The sequence below is a fragment of the Mytilus edulis genome, chromosome 7 (assembly GCF_963676685.1).
Source record: "Mytilus edulis chromosome 7, xbMytEdul2.2, whole genome shotgun sequence".
Classification (NCBI taxonomy): Eukaryota; Metazoa; Mollusca; class Bivalvia; order Mytilida; family Mytilidae; genus Mytilus; species Mytilus edulis.
In genome coordinates this window covers 84,712,711-84,736,492 of record NC_092350.1, presented here as the reverse complement: position 1 = coordinate 84,736,492, position 23,782 = coordinate 84,712,711, and the positions used below count along the sequence as shown (strand labels likewise).

Below are 23,782 nucleotides of genomic sequence, written 5' to 3'. Positions count from 1 at the left end.
ACCACTCCTGTACTGAACATGACATGTGACACCTGATCATACAACATTCATTTACCACTCCTGTACTGAACATGACGTGACTCCTGATCATACAACATTCATTTACCACTCCTGTACTGAACATGACATGTGACACCTGATCATACAACATACATTAACCACTCCTGTACTGAACATGACATGTGACACCTGATCATACAACATTCATTTACATCTCCTGTACTGAACATGACATGTGACACCTGATCATACAACATTCATCTACCTACCTGTACTGAACATGACATGTGACACCTGATCATACAACATTCATTCACCACTCCTGTACTGAACATGACATGTGACACCTGATCATACAAAATTCATTCACCACTCCTCTACTGAACATGACATGTGACACCACATTGTACAACATTCATTTACCACTCCTGTACTGAACATGACATGTGACACCTGATCATACAACATTCATTCACCACTCTTGTACTGATCATGACATGTGACACCCGATCATACAACAATCATTTACCACTCTTGTACTGAACATGACATGTGACACCTGATCATACAACATTCATTCACCCCTCTTGTACTGAACATGATATGTGACACCTGATCATACAACATTCATTTACCACTCTTATACTGAACATGACATGTGCCACCTGATCATACAACATTCATTTACAACTCCTGTACTGAACATGACATGTGACACCTGATCATACAACATTCATTTACCACTTCTGTACTGAACATGACATCCGACACCTGATCATACAATATTCATTCACCACTCTTGTACTGAACATGACATGTGACACCTGATCATACATCATTCATTCACCACTATTGTACTGAACTTGACATGTGACACCTGATCATACAACATTCATCCACCACTCCTGAACTGAACATGACATGTGACACCCGATCATACAACATTCATCCACCACTCCTCTACTGAACATGACATGTGACACCACATCATAAACATACTAAACATGACATGGGTAACCTGCTAACATGTGACATAGTAATGACATACTTACACCAAATGACACTCTTATACTCAACATGTAACCTAGCCATACCACTCTTATACTCAACACCAACATGTGACATGACCATGACATGCTTATTCTCAGCACCAACATCTGCATAGCACTGACACTGTTTTACTAAACACCATCATTTGACCTAGCCATGACACTTTTTTTCTTAACACCAACATGTGACATATCACTGACACTCTTATAATCAACACCAACATTTGACATATCACTGACACTCTAAACTCAACCCTTATATGTGACATATCAATGACACTCTTATACTCTACACCAACATGGCACATAACAATGGTACTTATACTCAACACAATCATATACCATACAATTGACACTCTTATACTCAACACCAATATGTGACATAGCAATGGCACTCTTATACTCTACACCATCATGTAACCATACCACTCTTATACTTAACAGAAACATGTGACATAGCAATAACACTCTTATACTCAGCTCCAATATGTGACATAGCAATGACACTCTTATACTCTACACCATCATGTAACCATACCACTCTTATACTTAACAGAAACATGTGACATAGCAATAACACTCTTATACTCAGCTCCAATATGTGACATAGCAATAGCACTCTTATACTCAACACCAATATGTGTCATAGCAATAACACTCTTTTACTCAGCTCCAACATGTGACAAAGCAATAACACTCTTATACTCAACACCAATATGTGACTTACCAATGAAACTTATACTCAGCTCCAACATGTGACATAGCAATAACACTCTTATACTCAACACCAACAAGTGACATAGCAATGACACTCTTATACTCAACACCAATATGTGACATATCACTGACACTCATACTCAGCATCAACATGTGACATAGCAATGACACTCTTATACTCAACACCAACAAGTGACACAGCAATGACACCCTTTCACTGCTCACAAACATGTGACATATCACATTTATAGGCAACGCAAACAAAAAGTAAAAACACGGCTTATTGAAGTTCTTCACTTATACTCCACACAAACATTTTACATGGAAATACCACTGAATTCTTTTTAAGCTTTTATTCTGAATCAACACAAAATACTGTTAATCGACAGGTTTCATGGACATTAAATCTTGTTAGAATTATATAAAGTGGGGTCTTATTTTTCCTGTCTCATTAATCTGACTTAGAAAATATAACTCGTTTTTTATTTTTCTTGAAATGATTTTTTTTAAATTTTGCTCATTCATCATTGTTAATCAGACAGATTTAATAACAAATATTTGATAGAATTATATAAAGTGGGGTCTCATTTTATTCGTTACACAGAACTGAATCAGATAGTAAAGGTTTTATTTTGTTTTCTGACGAAAAATTATTTTATAAACATCTGATTTTAATGAGAAGTTGATGAGAACAAGTTGTGTTAACATCTTTAGTCAGATAATGTTAATTCTACAGATCTAATGTAAAACATCTTTTAAAAATAACAAATACTTGACAGAATTATATAAAGCGGGGTCTTATTTTTCTTGTCTCTTTGTACTGAATCAGAAAATATAACTCATTTTTAGCTCACCTGGCCCAAAGGGCCAAGTGAGCTCTTCTCATCACTTGGCGTCCGGCGTCCGACGTCGTCGTCGTCGTCCGTCGTCGTCGTCGTCCATCGTCATTAACTTTTAGAAAAATATTCTCCTCTGGAACTACTGGGCCAAATGCAACCAAACTTGGCCACAATCATCATTGGGGTATCTAGTTTAAAAATGTGTGGCGTGACCCGCCAAACCAAACAAGTTGGCCGCCATGGCTAAAAATAGAACATAAGGGTAAAATGCAGTTTTTGGCTTATAACTCAAAAACCAAAGCATTTAGAGCTATTCTGACATGGGGTAAAATTGTTTATCAGATCAAAATGTATCTGCCCTGAAATTTTCAGATGAATCAGACAACCGGTTGTTGGGTTGCTGCCCCTGAATTGGTAATTTTATGGAAATTTTGCTGTTTTTGGTTATTATCCTGAATATTATTATAGATAGAGATAAACTGTAAACAGCAATAATGTTCAGCAAAGTATGATTTACAAATAAGTCAACAGGACCAAAATGGTCAGTTGACCCCTTTTTGAAGTTATTGCCCTTTAAAGTCAATTTTTAACCATTTTTCGTAAATTTTATATATCTGTTACAAAAATCTTCTCCTCTGAAACTGCTGGGCCATATTAATCCAAACTTGGCCATAATCATCTTTAGGGTATCTAGTTCAAAAAATGTGTGGCGTGACCCGCCAAACCAACCAAGATGGCCACCATGGCTAAAAATAGTACATAGGGGTAAAACGCAGATTTTGGCTTATAACTCAAAAACCAAAGCATTTAGAGCAAATCTGTTCAGGGTTAAATTATTCAACAGGTCTAGTCCTATCTGCCCTGAAATTTTCAGATGAATCAGAGAACCCGTTGTTGGGTTGCTGTCCCTGAATTTGTAATTTCAAGAAAATTTTGCTGTTTTTGGTTATTATCTTGAATATTATTATAGATAGAGTTAAATTGTAAACAGCAAAAATGTTCAGCAAAGTAAGATTTACAAATAAGTCAACATGACCAAAATGGTCAATTGACCCCCTGGGGAGTTATTGTCCTTTATAGTCAATTTTTAACAATTTTCATAAAATTTGTAAATTTTTACTACCGGTAACATTTTCCACAGAAACTACTGGGCCAAGTTCATTATAGATAGCGATAATTGTAAGCAGCAAGAATGTTCAGTCAAGTAAGATGTACATATATCACCATCATCAAAACACAATTTTTTCATGAATCCATCTGCTTCCTTTGTTTAATATTCACATAGACCAAGGTGAGCGACACAGGCTCTTTAGAGCCTCTAGTTATGTTTCTTGAAAAAAGTTTTTTTTTTCCACTTTGATCATTCTTCTTAATCATTGTTAATCAGACAGGTTTAATGGACAGCAAATATTTGTTAGAATTATATAAAGTGGGGTCTCATTTTAATTGTATTGTCCAGCTGAGTTCATTGATATAAATCAGAGTTCGCGAAAACCGTCGGTCCTGTCGGTCCTGACCGCCAAAATGAGGCTCGGACCAGTATGTTGTCCACTTGTGACGGTCCCGATGACCGATGCAAAAACGGCCGTTGCAGTGCCTATGTCGGCACGTTTTTTACATCGGTTATCAGATGGACCGTTTTTTCATTGGTCATTAGATGTACCTGCCGGTAATTTCCGGTACTGGTTTCCGATTTTTATTATAAACAAACCAACTGACCAAGGCGGCGAGCCACATGTGGCCTATCAAATTTGTTCAAGGAGCTGTTCCTGGCAAACGATCGGCGGTGGAACCTTATATAATAAATAAAGTTAATTTCCGTTGAAATAAGCTATTGATTTTATTTCAGGATAAAATTGACAGATTTTGTAGGACCAGCAAAAAATTTGTAGGACCGGCATATAATCTTGCTTTGTCAGTCCTATGACTGACGGATCAAAAAAAGTTTTCGCGAACTCTGATAAATATTGTTTACGTTTCTAGAAAAAAGTTTTTTTTTAACCTGACAATTCTGATGGAAGTTCTGACATCTCACAATAAAAGATGTTGTTTATTTGTTGTTTATGTAGAATATAAATACAAGTGTGACTGGTCATTTTATTAAGTTTTGACCACTGATTCATGTGATATATATTTTGTTTATATTTATTACACAACATTGTCCAGTTTATGACACAAGTTTTGATGTCTGTTATATGTTGATATTACAGATTGGAAAGACACCATTAATGTTGGCCGCTGGGGAAGGACACCTGGAGGTGGTGACTTACCTGGTCACTCACGGCAGTCAATTAGAGGCTACAGACACCACGGTAATGATAGATATAATCACCTTACTCCGACCAAATATCACTTTATACAGAATCTACACAAAATCATGTTGTTAATCAGACGGATTTAATGGACAACAAATATTTGTTAGAATTATATAAAGTGGGGTCTCATTTTTTTCGTAACACAGAACTGAATCAGATAGTAAAGGTTTTATTTTGTTTCCTGACAAAAAATTATTTTGTAAACATTTGATTTTAATGAGAAGTTGATGAGAACAAGTTGTGTTAACATCTTTAATCAGATAATGTTAATTCTACAGATCTAATGTAAAACATCTTTTAAAAATAACAAATACTTGACAGAATTATATAAAGTGGGGTCTTATTTTTCTTGTCTCTTCGTACTGAATCAGAAAATATAACTTGTTTGTATGTTTCTTGAAAAAAGTATTTTTTTTAACTATGATCATTCTACTTAATCATTGTTAATCAGACCGGTTTAATGGACAACAAACATTTTTTAGAATTATATAAAGTGGGGTCTCATTTTAATTGTCTTGTCCAGCTGAGTCCATTGATATAAATATTGTTTATGTTTCTAGAAAAAACTTTTTTTTTTAACCTGACATTTCTGATGAAAGTTCTGACATCTCACAATAAAACATGTTGTTTATTTGTTGTTTATGTAGAATATAAATACAAGTGTGACTGGTCATTTTATTCAGTTTTGACCACTGATTCATGTGATATATATTTTGTTTAAATTTATTACACAACATTGTCCAGTTTATGACACAAGTTTTGATGTCTGTTATATGTTGATATTACAGTATGGAATGACACCATTAATGTGGGCGGCTCAGGGAGGACACCTGGAGGTGGTGACGTTCCTTGTCACTCACGGCAGTCAGTTAGAGGCCACATCCAGGGTAATGATAGATATAATCACCTTACTCTGACCAAACATCACTTTATACAGAATCTACACAAAATCATGTTGTTAATCAGACGGGTTTAATGGACAACAAATATTTGTTAGAATTATATAAAGTGGGGTCTCATTTTATTCGTAACACAGAACTGAATCAGATAGTAAAGGTTTTATTTTGTTTCCTGACAAAAATTATTTTGTTAACATCTGATTTTAATGAGAAGTTGATGAGAACAAGTTGTGTTAACATCTTTAGTCAGATAATGTTAATTCTACAGATCTAATGTAAAACATCTTTTAAAAATAACAAATACTTGACAGAATTATATAAAGTGGGGTCTTATTTTTCTTGGGTCTTCGTACTGAATCAGAAAATATAACTCGTTTTAATGTTTCTTGAAAAAAAGTTTTTTTTTTAACTTTGATCATTCTACTGAATCATTGTTAATCAGACAGATTTAATGGACAACAAATATTTGTTAGAATTATATAAAGTGTGGTCTCATTTTAATTGTCTTGTCCAGCTGAGTCCATTGATATAATTATTGTATATGTTTCTTGATAAAAGTTTTTTTTTAACCTGACAGTTCTGATGGAAGTTCTGACATCTCACAATAAAACATGTTGTTTATTTGTTGTTTATGTAAAATATAAATACAAGTGTGACTGGTCATTTTATTCAGTTTTGACCACTGATTCATGTGATATATCTTTTGTTTATATTTATTACACAACATTGTCCAGTTTATGACACAAGTTTTGATGTCTGTTATATGTTGATATTACAGTGGGGACAGACACCATTAATGTGGGCAGCTATGGGAGGACACCTGGAGGTAGTGATGTACCTCGTCAGTCAGGGCAGTCAGTTAGAGACCACAGACGAGGTAATGATAGATATAATCACCTTACTCTGACAAAACATCACTTTATACAGAATCTACACAAAATCATGTTGTTAATCAGACAGATTTAATGAACAACAAATATTTGTTAGAATTATATAAAGTGGGGTCTTATTTTATTCGTAACACAGAACTGAATCAGATAGTAAAGGTTTTATTTTGTTTCCTGACAAAAAATTATTTTATAAACATCTGATTTTAATGAGAAGTTGATGAGAACAAGTTGTGTTAACATCTTTAGTCAGATAATGTTAATTCTACAGATCTGATGTAAAACATATTTTAAAAATAACAAATACTTGACAGAATTATATAAAGTGGGGTCTTATTTTTCTTGTCTCTTTGTACTGAATCAGAAAATATAACTCATTTCAAGGTTTCTTGATTTTTTTTTTTTAACTTTGATTATTCTACAGACATGACAGAATCAACATAAACAGAAACATGTTGTTAATCAGACATGTTAAATGGACAACAAATACTTGTTAGACTTATATTAAATAGGGTTTGCTATTATTTTTACCTGTTTTATAGAACTGAATCAGAAAATATATATTTAGTTTATAATCTTAATCTACCATTTATCAGTTTGTACACAAGTATAATTGTTTATTATCTTAGCCAATGTTATATTTCTTACATTTAGATAAATTGTTTGACACCTCTCTTGATTTATTATCACACACCGTTAACATGTTGATATTTTATATTATTATAGGATGGAGAAACAGCTTTACATTATGCTGCTCTGCATGGACAGATTGATGTAACAAAATGGCTAACAGATCAAGGATGCAGTCCTTGGGTGAAAACAAAACAGGTAATTTTCATTTTTATTCGCGATCTTTCTTGACAAAAAATGTATACATTTTAAATTGATATATAGAACAAAAATTCACTTGATATTATGTGAACAAAGTATTTAACATGGTACAGTCACTTGATTTACAAACATTAATCATACCAACCCACAGACCACACTTTAAATCACCAATCAACACAGACAAATAATCAAAGTATTTAACATGGTACAGTCACTTGAATTACAAACATTAATCATACCAACCCACAGACCACACTTTAAATCACCAATCAACACAGACAAATAATCAAAGTATTTAACATAGTGTAGTCACTTGATTTACAAACATTAATCATACCAACCAACAGACCACACTTTAAATCACCAATCAACACAGACAAATAATCAAAGTATTAAACATGGTGTAGTCACTTGATTTACAAACATTAATCATACCAACCAACAGACCACACTTTAAATCACCAATCAACACAGACAAATAATCAAAGTATTAAACATGGTGTAGTCACTTGATTTACAAACATTAATAATTCCAACCCACAGACCACACTTTAAATCACCAATGAAATCTTAACACATGGACAAATAATCAAAGTATTTAACATGGTGTAGTCACTTGATTTACAAACATTAATCATACCAACCAACAGACCACACTTTAAATCACCAATCAACACGGACAAATAATCAAAGTATTTAACATGGTGTAGTCACTTGATTTACAAACATTAATCATACCAACCCACAGACCACACTTTAAATCACCAATCAACACAGACAAATAATCAATGTATTTAACATGGTGTAGTCACTTGATTTACAAACATTAATCATTCCAACCCACAGACCACACTTTAAATCACCAATGAAATCTTAACACATGGACAAATAATCAAAGTATTTAACATGGTGTAGTCACTTGATTTACAAACATTAATCATACCAACCCACAGACCACACTTTAAATCACCAATCAAATATTAACACACGGACAAATAATCAAAGTATTTAACATGGTATAGTCACTTGATTTACAAACATTAATCATACCAACCCACAGACCACACTTTAAATCACCAATCAACACAGACAAATAATCAATGTATTTAACATGGTGTAGTCACTTGATTTACAAACATTAATCATACCAACCCTGAGACCACACTTTAAATCACCAATCAAAACGGACAAGCAATCAAAGTATTTAACATGGTGTAGTCACTTGATTTACAAACATTAATCAAACCAACCCACAGACCACACTTTAAATCACCAATCAACACGGGCAAATAATCAAAGTATTTAACATGGTGTAGTCACTTGATTTACAAACATTAATCATACCAACCCACAGACCACACTTTAAATCACCAATCAACATGGACAAATAATCAAAGTATTTAACATGGTGTAGTCACTTGATTTACACACATTAATCAGACCAACCCACAGACCACACTTTAAATCACCAATCAAATCTTAACACATAGACAAATAATCAAAGTATTTAACATGGTGCAGTCACTTGATTTACAAACATTTATCAAACCAACCAACAGACCACACTTTAAATCACCAATCATATCTTAACACACAGACATATAATCAAAGTATTTAACATGGTGTAGTCACTAGAATTACAAGCATTAATCAGACCAACCCACAGACCACACTTTAAATCACCAATCAACACGGACAAATAATCAAAGTATTTAACATGGTGTAGTCACTTGATTTACAAACATTAATCAAACCAACCCACAGACCACACTTTAAATCACCAATCAACACGGACAAATAATCAAAGTATTTAACATGGTGTAGTCACTTGATTTACAAACATTAATAATTCCAACCCACAGACCACACTTTAAATCACCAATGAAATCTTAACACATGGACAAATAATCAAAGTATTTAACATGGTGTAGTCACTTGATTTACAAACATTAATCATACCAACCAACAGACCACACTTTAAATCACCAATCAACACAGACAAATAATCAAAGTATTTAACATGGTGTAGTCACTTGATTTACAAACATTAATCATACTAACCCACAGACCACACTTTATTTAACCAATCAACACAGACAAATAATCAAAGTATTTACTATGGTGCGGTCACTTGATTTACAAACATTAATCATACAAACCCACAGACCACACTTTAAATCACCAATCAAATATTAACACACGGACAAATAATCAAAGTATTTAACATGGTGTAGTCACTTGATTTACACACATTAATCAGACCAACCCACAGACCACACTGTAAATCACCAATCAAATCTTAACACATAGACAAATAATCAAAGTATTTAACATGGTGCAGTCACTTGATTTACAAACATTTATCAAACCAACCAACAGACCACACTTTAAATCACCAATCATATCTTAACACACAGACATATAATCAAAGTATTTAACATGGTGTAGTCACTAGAATTACAAGCATTAATCAGACCAACCCACAGACCACACTTTAAATCACCAATCAACACGGACAAATAATCAAAGTATTTAACATGGTGTAGTCACTTGATTTACAAACATTAATCATACCAACCAACAGACCACACTTTAAATCACCAATCAACACAGACAAATAATCAAAGTATTTAACATGGTGTAGTCACTTGATTTACAAACATTAATCATACTAACCCACAGACCACACTTTATTTAACCAATCAACACAGACAAAAAATCAAGGTATTTACTATGGTGCGGTCACTTGATTTACAAACATTAATCATACCAACCCACAGACCACACTTTAAATCACCAATCAAATATTAACACACGGACAAATAATCAAAGTATTTAACATGGTGTAGTCACTTGATTTACAAACATTTATCATACAAACCCACAGACCACACTTTAAATCACCAATCAACACAGACATATAATCAAAGTATTTAACATGGTACAGTCACTTGATTTACAAACATTAATCAGACCAACCCACAGACCACACTTTAAATCACCAATCAACACAGACAAATAATCAAAGTATTTAACGTGATGTAGTCACTTGATTTACAAACATTAATCAGACCAACCAACAGACCACACTTTAAATCACAAATCAAATCGTAACACACAGACAAATAATCAAAGTATTTAACATGGTGTAGTCACTTGATTTACAAACATTAATCATACCAACCCACAGACCACACTTTAAATCACCAATCAACACAGACAAATAATCAAAGTATTTAACATGGTGCAGTCACTAGAATTACAAACATTAATCATACCAACCCACAGACCACACTTTAAATCACCAATCAACACGGACAAATAATCAAAGTATTTAACATGGTGTAGTGACTTGATTTACAAACATTAATCAGACCAACCCACAGACCACACTTTAAATCACCAATCAACACAGACAAATAATCAAAGTATTTAACATGGTGCAGTCACTAGAATTACAAACATTAATCATACCAACCCACAGACCACACTTTAAATCACCAATCAACACGGACAAATAATCAAAGTATTTAACATGGTGCAGTCACTTGATTTACAAACATTTATCAAACCAACCAACAGACCACACTTTAAATCACCAATCATATCTTAACACACAGACATATAATCAAAGTATTTAACATGGTGTAGTCACTAGAATTACAAGCATTAATCAGACCAACCCACAGACCACACTTTAAATCACCAATCAACACGGACAAATAATCAAAGTATTTAACATGGTGTAGTCACTTGATTTACAAACATTAATCAAACCAACCCACAGACCACACTTTAAATCACCAATCAACACGGACAAATAATCAAAGTATTTAACATGGTGTAGTCACTTGATTTACAAACATTAATAATTCCAACCCACAGACCACACTTTAAATCACCAATGAAATCTTAACACATGGACAAATAATCAAAGTATTTAACATGGTGTAGTCACTTGATTTACAAACATTAATCATACCAACCAACAGACCACACTTTAAATCACCAATCAACACAGACAAATAATCAAAGTATTTAACATGGTGTAGTCACTTGATTTACAAACATTAATCATACTAACCCACAGACCACACTTTATTTAACCAATCAACACAGACAAATAATCAAAGTATTTACTATGGTGCGGTCACTTGATTTACAAACATTAATCATACAAACCCACAGACCACACTTTAAATCACCAATCAAATATTAACACACGGACAAATAATCAAAGTATTTAACATGGTGTAGTCACTTGATTTACACACATTAATCAGACCAACCCACAGACCACACTGTAAATCACCAATCAAATCTTAACACATAGACAAATAATCAAAGTATTTAACATGGTGCAGTCACTTGATTTACAAACATTTATCAAACCAACCAACAGACCACACTTTAAATCACCAATCATATCTTAACACACAGACATATAATCAAAGTATTTAACATGGTGTAGTCACTAGAATTACAAGCATTAATCAGACCAACCCACAGACCACACTTTAAATCACCAATCAACACGGACAAATAATCAAAGTATTTAACATGGTGTAGTCACTTGATTTACAAACATTAATCATACCAACCAACAGACCACACTTTAAATCACCAATCAACACAGACAAATAATCAAAGTATTTAACATGGTGTAGTCACTTGATTTACAAACATTAATCATACTAACCCACAGACCACACTTTATTTAACCAATCAACACAGACAAAAAATCAAGGTATTTACTATGGTGCGGTCACTTGATTTACAAACATTAATCATACCAACCCACAGACCACACTTTAAATCACCAATCAAATATTAACACACGGACAAATAATCAAAGTATTTAACATGGTGTAGTCACTTGATTTACAAACATTTATCATACAAACCCACAGACCACACTTTAAATCACCAATCAACACAGACATATAATCAAAGTATTTAACATGGTACAGTCACTTGATTTACAAACATTAATCAGACCAACCCACAGACCACACTTTAAATCACCAATCAACACAGACAAATAATCAAAGTATTTAACGTGATGTAGTCACTTGATTTACAAACATTAATCAGACCAACCAACAGACCACACTTTAAATCACAAATCAAATCGTAACACACAGACAAATAATCAAAGTATTTAACATGGTGTAGTCACTTGATTTACAAACATTAATCATACCAACCCACAGACCACACTTTAAATCACCAATCAACACAGACAAATAATCAAAGTATTTAACATGGTGCAGTCACTAGAATTACAAACATTAATCATACCAACCCACAGACCACACTTTAAATCACCAATCAACACGGACAAATAATCAAAGTATTTAACATGGTGTAGTGACTTGATTTACAAACATTAATCAGACCAACCCACAGACCACACTTTAAATCACCAATCAACACGGACAAATAATCAAAGTATTTAACATGGTGCAGTCACTAGTATTACAAACATTGATCATACCAACCCACAGACCACACTTTAAATCACCAATCAACACGGACAAATAATCAAGGTATTTAACATGGTGTAGTCACTTGATTTACAAACATTAATCAAACCAACCCACAGACCACACTTTAAATCACCAATCAACACGGACAAATAATCAAAGTATTTAACATGGTGTAGTCACTTGATTTACAAACATTAATCATTCCAACCCACAGACCACACTTTAAATCACCAATGAAATCTTAACACATGGACAAATAATCAAAGTATTTAACATGGTGTAGTCACTTGATTTACAAACATTAATCATTCCAACCCACAGACCACACTTTAAATCACCAATGAAATCTTAACACATGGACAAATAATCAAAGTATTTAACATGGTGTAGTCACTTGATTTACAAACATTAATCATATCAACCAACAGACCACACTTCAAATCACCAATCAACACAGACAAATAATCAAAGTATTTAACATGTTGTAGTCACTTGATTTACAAACATTAATCATTCCAACCCACAGACCACACTTTATTTAACCAATCAACACGGACAAATAATCAAAGTATTTAACATGGTGCAGTCACTTGATTTACAAACATTAATCATACTAACCCACAGACCACACTTTATTTAACCAATCAACACAGACAAATAATCAAAGTATTTAACATGGTGCGGTCACTTGATTTACAAACATTAATCATACCAACCCACAGACCACACTTTAAATCACCAATCAAATATTAACACACGGACAAATAATCAAAGTATTTAACATGGTGTAGTCACTTGATTTACAAACATTTATCATACAAACCCACAGACCACACTTTAAATCACCAATCAACACAGACAAATAATCAAAGTATTTAACATGGTGTAGTCACTAGTATTACAAACATTAATCATACCAACCCACAGACCACACTTTAAATCACCAATCAAATATTAACACACGGACAAATAATCAGAGTATTTAACATGGTGTAGTCACTTGATTTACAAACATTTATCATACAAACCCACAGACCACACTTTAAATCACCAATCAACACGGACAAATAATCAAAGTATTTAACATGGTGCAGTCACTTGATTAACAAACATTAATCAGACCAACCCACAGACCACACTTTAAATCACCAATCAACACAGACAAATAATCAAAGTATTTAACATGGTGCAGTCACTAGTATTACAAACATTAATCAGACCAACCCACAGACCACACTTTAAATCACCAATCAACACAGACAAATAATCAAAGTATTTAACATGGTGCAGTCACTAGTATTACAAACATTAATCATACCAACCCACAGACGACACTTTAAATCACTAATCAACACGGACAAATAATCAAAGTATTTAACATGGTGTAGTCACTTGATTTACAAACATTAATCAAACCAACCCACAGACCACACTGTAAATCACCAATGAAATCTTAACACATGGACAAATAATCAAAGTATTTAACATGGTGTAGTCACTTGATTTACAAACATTAATCATACCAACCAACAGACCACACTTCAAATCACCAATCAACACAGACAAATAATCAAAGTATTTAACATGGTGTAGTCACTTGATTTACAAACATTAATCATTCCAACCCACAGACCACACTTTAAATCACCAATGAAATCTTAACACATGGACAAATAATCAAAGTATTTAACATGGTGTAGTCACTTGATTTACAAACATTAATCATATCAACCAACAGACCACACTTCAAATCACCAATCAACACAGACAAATAATCAAAGTATTTAACATGTTGTAGTCACTTGATTTACAAACATTAATCAAACTAACCCACAGACCACACTTTATTTAACCAATCAACACAGACAAATAATCAAAGTATTTAACATGGTGCGGTCACTAGATTTACAAACATTAATCATACAAACCCACAGACCACACTTTATTTAACCAATCAACACAGACAAATAATCAAAGTATTTAACATGGTGCGGTCACTAGATTTACAAACATTAATCATACAAACCCACAGACCAGACTTTATTTAACCAATCAACACAGACAAATAATCAAAGTATTTAACATGGTGCGGTCACTAGATTTACAAACATTAATCATACAAACCCACAGACCACCAATCAAATGTTAACACAATCAAAGTAATTAACATGGTCACTTGATTAACAACTATTAACATGAGTCATAAAAACTGATATACCTTAATTCAAACAACACACCTTCCACCAATCATACATTACAAACACATCTTCCACCAATCATACATTATAAACACACCTTCCACCAATCATTAATTACAAACACATCTTCCACCAATCATACATTACAAACACATCTTCCACCAATCATACATTACAAACACACCTTCCACCAATCATACATTACAAACACATCTTCCACCAATCATACATAACAAACACATCTTCCACCAATCATACATTACAAACACACCTTCCACCAATCATACATTATAAATACACCTCCCACCAATCATACATTACAAACACATCTTCCACCAATCATACATTACAAATACACCTTCCACCAATCATACATTACAAACACATCTCCCACCAATCATACATTACAAATACACCTTCCACCAATCATACATTACAAACACACCTTCCACCAATCATACATTACAAACACATCTTCCACCAATCATACATTACAAACACAACTTCCACCAATCATACATTACGAACACATCCTCCACCAATCATACATTACAAACACACCTTCCACCAATCATACATTACAAACACATCTTCCACCAATCATACATTACAAACACATCTTCCACGAATCATACATTACAAACACACATTCCACCAATCATACATTACAAACACATCTTCCACCAATCATACATTAAAAACACATCTTCCACCAATCATACATTACGAACACATCTTCCACCAATCATACATTACGAACACACCTTCCACCAATCATACATTACAAACACATCTTCCACCAATCATACATTACAAATACACCTCCCACCAATCATACATTACAAACACACCTCCCACCAATCATACATTACAAACACATCTTCCACCAATCATACATTACAAATACACCTTCCACCAATCATACATTACAAACATCTTCCACCAATCATATATTACAAACACATCTTCCACCAATCATACATTACAAACACACCTTCCACCAATCATACATTACAAACACATCTTCCACCAATCATACATTACAAACACACCTTCCACCAATCATACATTACAAACACATCTTCCACCAATCATACATTACAAATACACCTTCCACCAACCATACATTACAAACACACCTTCCACCAATCATACATTACAAACATACCTTCCACCAATCATACATTACAAACACATCTTCCACCAATCATACATTACGAACACATCTTCCACCAATCATACATTACAAACACATCTTCCACCAATCATACATTACAAAGACATCTCCCACCAATCATACACTACAAACACATCTTCCACCAATCATACATTACAAATACACCTTCCACCAATCATACATTACAAACACATCTTCCACCAATCATACATTACAAATACACCTTCCACCAATCATACTTTACAAACACACCTTCCACCAATCATACACTACAAACACATCTTCCACCAATCATACATTACAAATACACCTTCCACCAATCATACATTACAAACACACCTCCCACCAATCATACATTACAAACACACCTCTCACCAATCATACATTACAAACACACCTTCCACCAATCATACATTACAAATACACCTTCCACCAACCATACATTACAAACACACCTTCCACCAATCATACATTACAAACACACCTTCCACCAATCATACATTACAAACACACCTTCCACCAATCATACATTACAAACACATCTTCCACCAATCATACATTACGAACACATCTTCCACCAATCATACATTACAAACACACCTTCACCCGATCATATATTACAAACACACCTTCCCCCGATCATACATTACGAACACATCTTCCACCAATCATACATTACAAACACACCTTCCACCAATAATACATTACAAACACAACTTCCACCAATCATACATTACGAACACATCCTCCACCAATCATACATTACAAACACACCTTCCACCAATCATACATTACAAACACATCTTCCACCAATCATACATTACAAACACATCTTCCACCAATCATACATTACAAACACACCTTCCACCAATCATACATTACAAACACATCTTCCACCAATCATACATTAAAAACACATCTTCCACCAATCATACATTACGAACACATCTTCCACCAATCATACATTACGAACACACCTTCCACCAATCATACATTACAAACACATCTTCCACCAATCATACATTACAAATACACCTCCCACCAATCATACATTACAAACACACCTCTCACCAATCATACATTACAAACACACCTTCCACCAATCATATATTACAAATACACCTTCCACCAACCATACATTACAAACACACCTTCCACCAATCATACATTACAAACACACCTTCCACCAATCATACATTACAAACACATCTTCCACCAATCATACATTACGAACACATCTTCCACCAATCATACATTACAAACACACCTTCACCCGATCATACATTACAAACACACCTTCCCCCGATCATACATTACGAACACATCTTCCACCAATCATACATTACAAACACACCTTCCACCAATAATACATTACAAACACAACTTCCACCAATCATACATTACGAACACATCCTCCACCAATCATACATTACAAACACACCTTCCACCAATCATACATTACAAACACATCTTCCACCAATCATACATTACAAACACATCTTCCACCAATCATACATTACAAACACACCTTCCACCAATCATACATTACAAACACATCTTCCACCAATCATACATTAAAAACACATCTTCCACCAATCATACATTACGAACACATCTTCCACCAATCATACATTACGAACACACCTTCCACCAATCATACATTACAAACACATCTTCCACCAATCATACATTACAAATACACCTCCCACCAATCATACATTACAAACACATCTTCCACCAATCATACATTACAAACACATCTTCCACCAATCATACATTACAAATCCACCTTCCACCAATCATACATTACAAACATCTTCCACCAATGATACATTACAAACACATCTTCCACCAATCATACATTACAAACACACCTTCCACCAATCATACATTACAAACACATCTTCCACCAATCATACATTACAAACACACCTTCCACCAATCATACATTACAAACACATCTTCCACCAATCATACATTACAAACACATCTTCCACCAATCATACATTACAAATACACCTTCCACCAACCATACATTACAAACACACCTTCCACCAATCATACATTACAAACACACCTTCCACCAATCATACATTACAAACACATCTTCCACCAATCATACACTACAAACACATCTCCCACCAATCATACATTACAAATACACCTTCCACCAATCATACATTACAAACACATCTTCCACCAATCATACATTACAAATACACCTTCCACCAATCATACTTTACAAACACACCTTCCACCAATCATACACTACAAACACATCTTCCACCAATCATACATTACAAATACACCTTCCACCAATCATACATTACAAACACACCTCCCACCAATCATACATTACAAACACACCTCTCACCAATCATACATTACAAACACACCTTCCACCAATCATACATTACAAAGACACCTTCCACCAACCATACATTACAAACACATCTTCCACCAATCATACATTAAAAACATCTTCCACCAATGATACATTACAAACACATCTTCCACCAATCATACATTACAAACACACCTTCCACCAATCATACATTACAAACACACCTTCCACCAATCATACATTACAAACACATCTTCCACCAATCATACATTACGAACACATCTTCCACCAATCATACATTACAAACACACCTTCACCCGATCATACATTACAAACACACCTTCCCCCGATCATACATTACGAACACATCTTCCACCAATCATACATTACAAACACACCTTCCACCAATAATACATTACAAACACATCTTCCACCAATCATACTTTACAAACACACCTTCCACCAATAATACATTACAAACACACCTTCCCCCGATCATACATTACAAACACACCTTCCACCAATCATACATTACAAACACACCTTCCAACAATCATACTTTACAAATACACCTCCCACCAATCATATATTACAAACACACCTCCCACCAATCATACATTACAAACACACCTTCCACCAATCATACATAACAAACACACCTTCCACCAATCATACATTACAAACACATCTTCCACCAATCATACATTACAAATACACCTTCCACTAATCATACATTACAAACACACCTTCCACCAATCATACATTACAAACACACCTTCCACCAATCATACATTACAAACACACCTTCCAACAATCATACTTTACAAATACACCTCCCACCAATCATATATTACAAACACACCTTCCACCAATCATACATTACAAACACACCTTCCACCAATCATACATTACAAACACACCTTCCACCAATCATACATTACAAACACATCTTCCACCAATCATACATTACAAATACACCTTCCACCAATTATACATTACAAACACACCTCCCACCAATAATACATTACAAACACATCTTCCACCAATCATACATTACAAACACACCTTCCACTAATCATACATTACAAACACACCTTCCACCAATCATACATTACAAACACACCTTCCACCAATCATACATTACAAACACATCTTCCACCAATCATACATTACAAACACACCTTCCACCAATTATACATTACAAACACATCTTCCACCAATCATACAATACAAATACACCTTCCACCAATCATACATTACAAACACACCTTCCACCAATCATACATTACAAACACATCTTCCACCAATCATATATTACAAACACATCTTCCCCCGATCATACATTACAAACACACCTCCCACCAATCATACATTACAAGCACACCTAACCAATCATACATTACTAATACACCGCCCACCAATCATACATTACAAACACACCTTCATTTCCCGACATCCCAAAATTAAAAAAAATATTCCCGCATCCTGTAAAGATCAATCCCGAAATCCCAAGCTAAAAACACACGATCCCTACGCCCCGAATAAGTCCTGCCTCCCACTTATCTTTACACTATCTTCATTTTGTCCAAATCACTACTTTCACTTTCAACAATAATTTTTTATGCCCCATTTATGGGAATTATGTTTTTTAGTCTGTTCATCCGTTTGTCCGTCCTTCTGTCCGGCTTAAGGTTAAAGTTTTCACTTTTAACAATAAATTTGTATGCCCCATTAATGGGAATTATGTTTTCAAGTCTGTTCATTCGTTCGTTTCGTTCGTCCGTCCGCCTGTCCCGCTTCAGGTTAAAGTTTTTGTCGAAGTAGTTTTTGATGAAGTTGAAGTCCAACCAACTACAAACTTAGTAAATATGTTCCCTATGATATTATATTTACAATTTTATTGCCAAATTAGAGCTTTTACCCCATTACATAATCCTTTTAACATAGTAAAAGATAGTGCTGATATGGCATCTGTATACTATGGACACATTTTTGTTTCCACATGTTTTACTTATTTCAATATATATGCAACTGGTATGACCCCTTAGATAGTAAATATTTTAGAAAAAAAGGTAGACAGAATACAGAGAGTCTCTGTATATTATAGTAATATAATCGTAGTTTACACGTGGATAAACGCGAAAACATAATTGTCTCTAAGGAGGTATGATAGTTGTGGTTCTTGCGACCTAAAAACCATTATAAGGAGAACGCTCTGATTGGCTTATTTATTTTTCATTTTTGTAATCTATCATACGATTGGTTTTCTTGTGCACGTTTAAAACCGGAAGTCTTATCCATGACTAAAAGTTAGTCTGATAACAGAAACAATATCCGGACACCTATTTTGTCGTTTTTTTTTCTCCCAAAATAACTTAATCTGAATAGTCATAAGAATGGATGACAAATGCGACTATGTATGTTACCTAAAGAACACAGAAGCTGAATTTATTGTGGAAGGAAGAGAAGCGACACACAAAATGAGGTCTTCTCGTTTAATAGTATAGACAGGTAAAATTTATTCAACAATTAGCTATTATTTATTGTTTTACAGTTTATAAAATAAAAGAAGATGTATATGTGTTTGATTGATGAAAGATTATTTGATTGTATTTCAGGGTCAGACTCCTTATGATATGGTAACAATAGAAAGCTATGATTCTGAAGTGAGAAAAAGGAAGAAGAAAGAAGTGATGGACTTCCTTAAGGTAGATATTTTTTCTTAATAAAAAAGAGATATTCACAAATATGTCACAGATTATTGGAGTCACAACAGACTTGGTACAAAGAAGTTACAAGCCTTTAGTTTTCTATGTGGTATTTGTTGTCAGTTAACAAAGTTGACAATTACAAGCGTGTTGCCTAATGTAGATGTTGGCATATGTGATACGTGTTGCCAGTTAACCATGTAAGTTGACACTTCCAATTTTGTTGCCTAATGTAGATGTTGGCATATGTGATACGTGTTGCCAGTTAACCATGTAAGTTGACACTTCCAAGTTTGTTGCCTAATGTAGATGTTGGCATATGTGATACGTGTTGCCAGTTAACCATGTAAGTTGACACTTCCAAGTTTGTTGCCTAATGTAGATGTTGGCATATGTGATACGTGTTGCCAGTTAACCATGTAAGTTGACACTTCCAAGTTTGTTGCCTAATGTAGATGTTGGCATATGTGATACGTGTTGCCAGTTAACCATGTAAGTTGACACTTCCAAGTTTGTTGCCTAATGTAGATGTTGGCATATGTGAAAGAAAAATGTTTGAAAACTGTGTACTCATCTGTTTGGATATAGTTTTTTGGTATTTGTTTTGTTGGCTTGCTGTCTTTTTGGTTTATATATCACATCTCCTTTTATTTAAGCAAAATATGTGCATTATGTATCAGTGTATGAAAAGATTGATTTAAATGTTTCTCTAATTCTATGGAAATTTATCCCTTTTCGAACCCATTTTATAAAAAAAATTTAATCAAGGTGTGGTTTCCGGTGATCTCAACAGATCATTGGATGATTTTAAGGGTCATAAGACATAACCTTTCTAGCTAACTGGATGAATCAAAATATGCTAACAGGTGTTAATGAAATTGACAACATTCGTGACAGGCCTCTACAATAACTTTTTAGCTCACCTGGCCCGAAGGGCCAAGTGAGCTTTTCCCATCACTTGGCGTCCGGCGTCCGGCGTCGTCGTCGTCGTCGTCCGTCGTCTGTCGTCCGGCGTCGTCCGTCGTCGTTAACTTTTACAAAAATCTTCTCCTCTGAAACTACTGGGCCAAATTAAACCAAACTTGGCCACAATCATCATTGGGGTATCTAGTTTAAAAAATGTGTGGCGTGACCCAGCCAACCAACCAAGATGGCCGCCATGGCTAAAAATAGAACATAGGGGTAAAATGCAGTTTTTGGCTTATAACTCAAAAACCGAAGCATTTAGAGCAAATCTGACATGGGGTAAAATTGTTTATCAGGTCAAGATCTATCTGCCCTCACATTTTCAGATGAATCCGACAACCCGTTATTGGGTTGCTGCCCCTGAACTGGTAATTTTAGGGAATTTTTGCTGTTTTTGGCTATTATCTTGAACAGTCAGAGATATAACTCTATAGGGTTATTACAGAAAATAACTGATGTGTGTTATTACAGATACTTTTCTTTAAATTTTCTAAATCTGTAATAACATATGTTTGTTATTTGTAAAATTATTTAATCTACAGTGGACTCTAGGGAACTCTTGAGACATTGCGCAGAAACTAAATGCATAGCCTTGATAATTAATTTTTAAATTGAATTAATACATTTTTGATTAACCATGGTTAATCAATGAGACAAGGCTATTTAGGAATTAACTTAGCTGTGATAACAAGGCTTAGTTATTAAAGGAATGGAACTTATTATATAAGACACTTGGGAATTACTGAGAAACTTGCGCAGAACCTCATTACATGCTCTGGTCATTATTTCTTACAATAAATTTAAATACATTGTAATTAAGCATGATTTATGTCTGAGCAAATGCTTTGAAGTGATATAGAGAAGCTGTGATAACACCCTTTAGTTATTACAGGCATATTTTTTCTGTAATAACATATAGGTGTACTATTCAAAATTGGCAAACTATGAACTGTTATATCTTTCAATAGTTAAGTATACATAAAGACAATAGTAATATCAATAGAACTTGTATACATTTTAACTTAACTTATGATGTATATTGTTCCTTTGAAACATGTAACATACGTATGTTATCACAGTTCTTTGATTTTTTAGTCCACAATAACAAATGTATGTTATTTTCCTGTAATAACCCTATAGAGTTATATCCCTGACTGTTGAATATTATTATAAATAGAGATAAACTGTAGACAGCAATAATGTTCAGCAAAGTAAGATTTACAAATAAGTCAACATGACCAAAATGGTCAGTTGACCCCTTTAGGAGTTATTGACCTTTATAGTCAATTTTAACCATTTTTCGTAAATCTTAGTAATCTTTTACAAAAATCTTCTCCTCTGAAACTAATGGGCCAAATTAATC

At 34.0% G+C, this 23,782-nt stretch overlaps 2 protein-coding genes across 4 annotated transcripts in view; both read left to right on the top strand.

Moving 5' to 3' along the window:
* The window catches only part of LOC139482692 (RUN domain-containing protein 1-like), a 726,769-nt gene that overhangs the window by 76,274 nt on the left and 626,713 nt on the right, over positions 1–23,782 (top strand). The window lies entirely within an intron of this gene.
* The window catches only part of LOC139482685 (uncharacterized), a 106,635-nt gene continuing 87,673 nt past the window's right edge, over positions 4,821–23,782 (top strand). Inside the window, exons 1-5 of the mRNA XM_071266753.1 lie at positions 4,821–4,917; positions 5,709–5,807; positions 6,598–6,696; positions 7,433–7,534; positions 21,364–21,453. Coding sequence (XP_071122854.1) covers positions 4,834–4,917; positions 5,709–5,807; positions 6,598–6,696; positions 7,433–7,534; positions 21,364–21,453 — 474 coding nt within the window. The 5' untranslated portion in view covers positions 4,821–4,833. The remainder of the gene's footprint in view (positions 4,918–5,708; positions 5,808–6,597; positions 6,697–7,432; positions 7,535–21,363; positions 21,454–23,782) is intronic.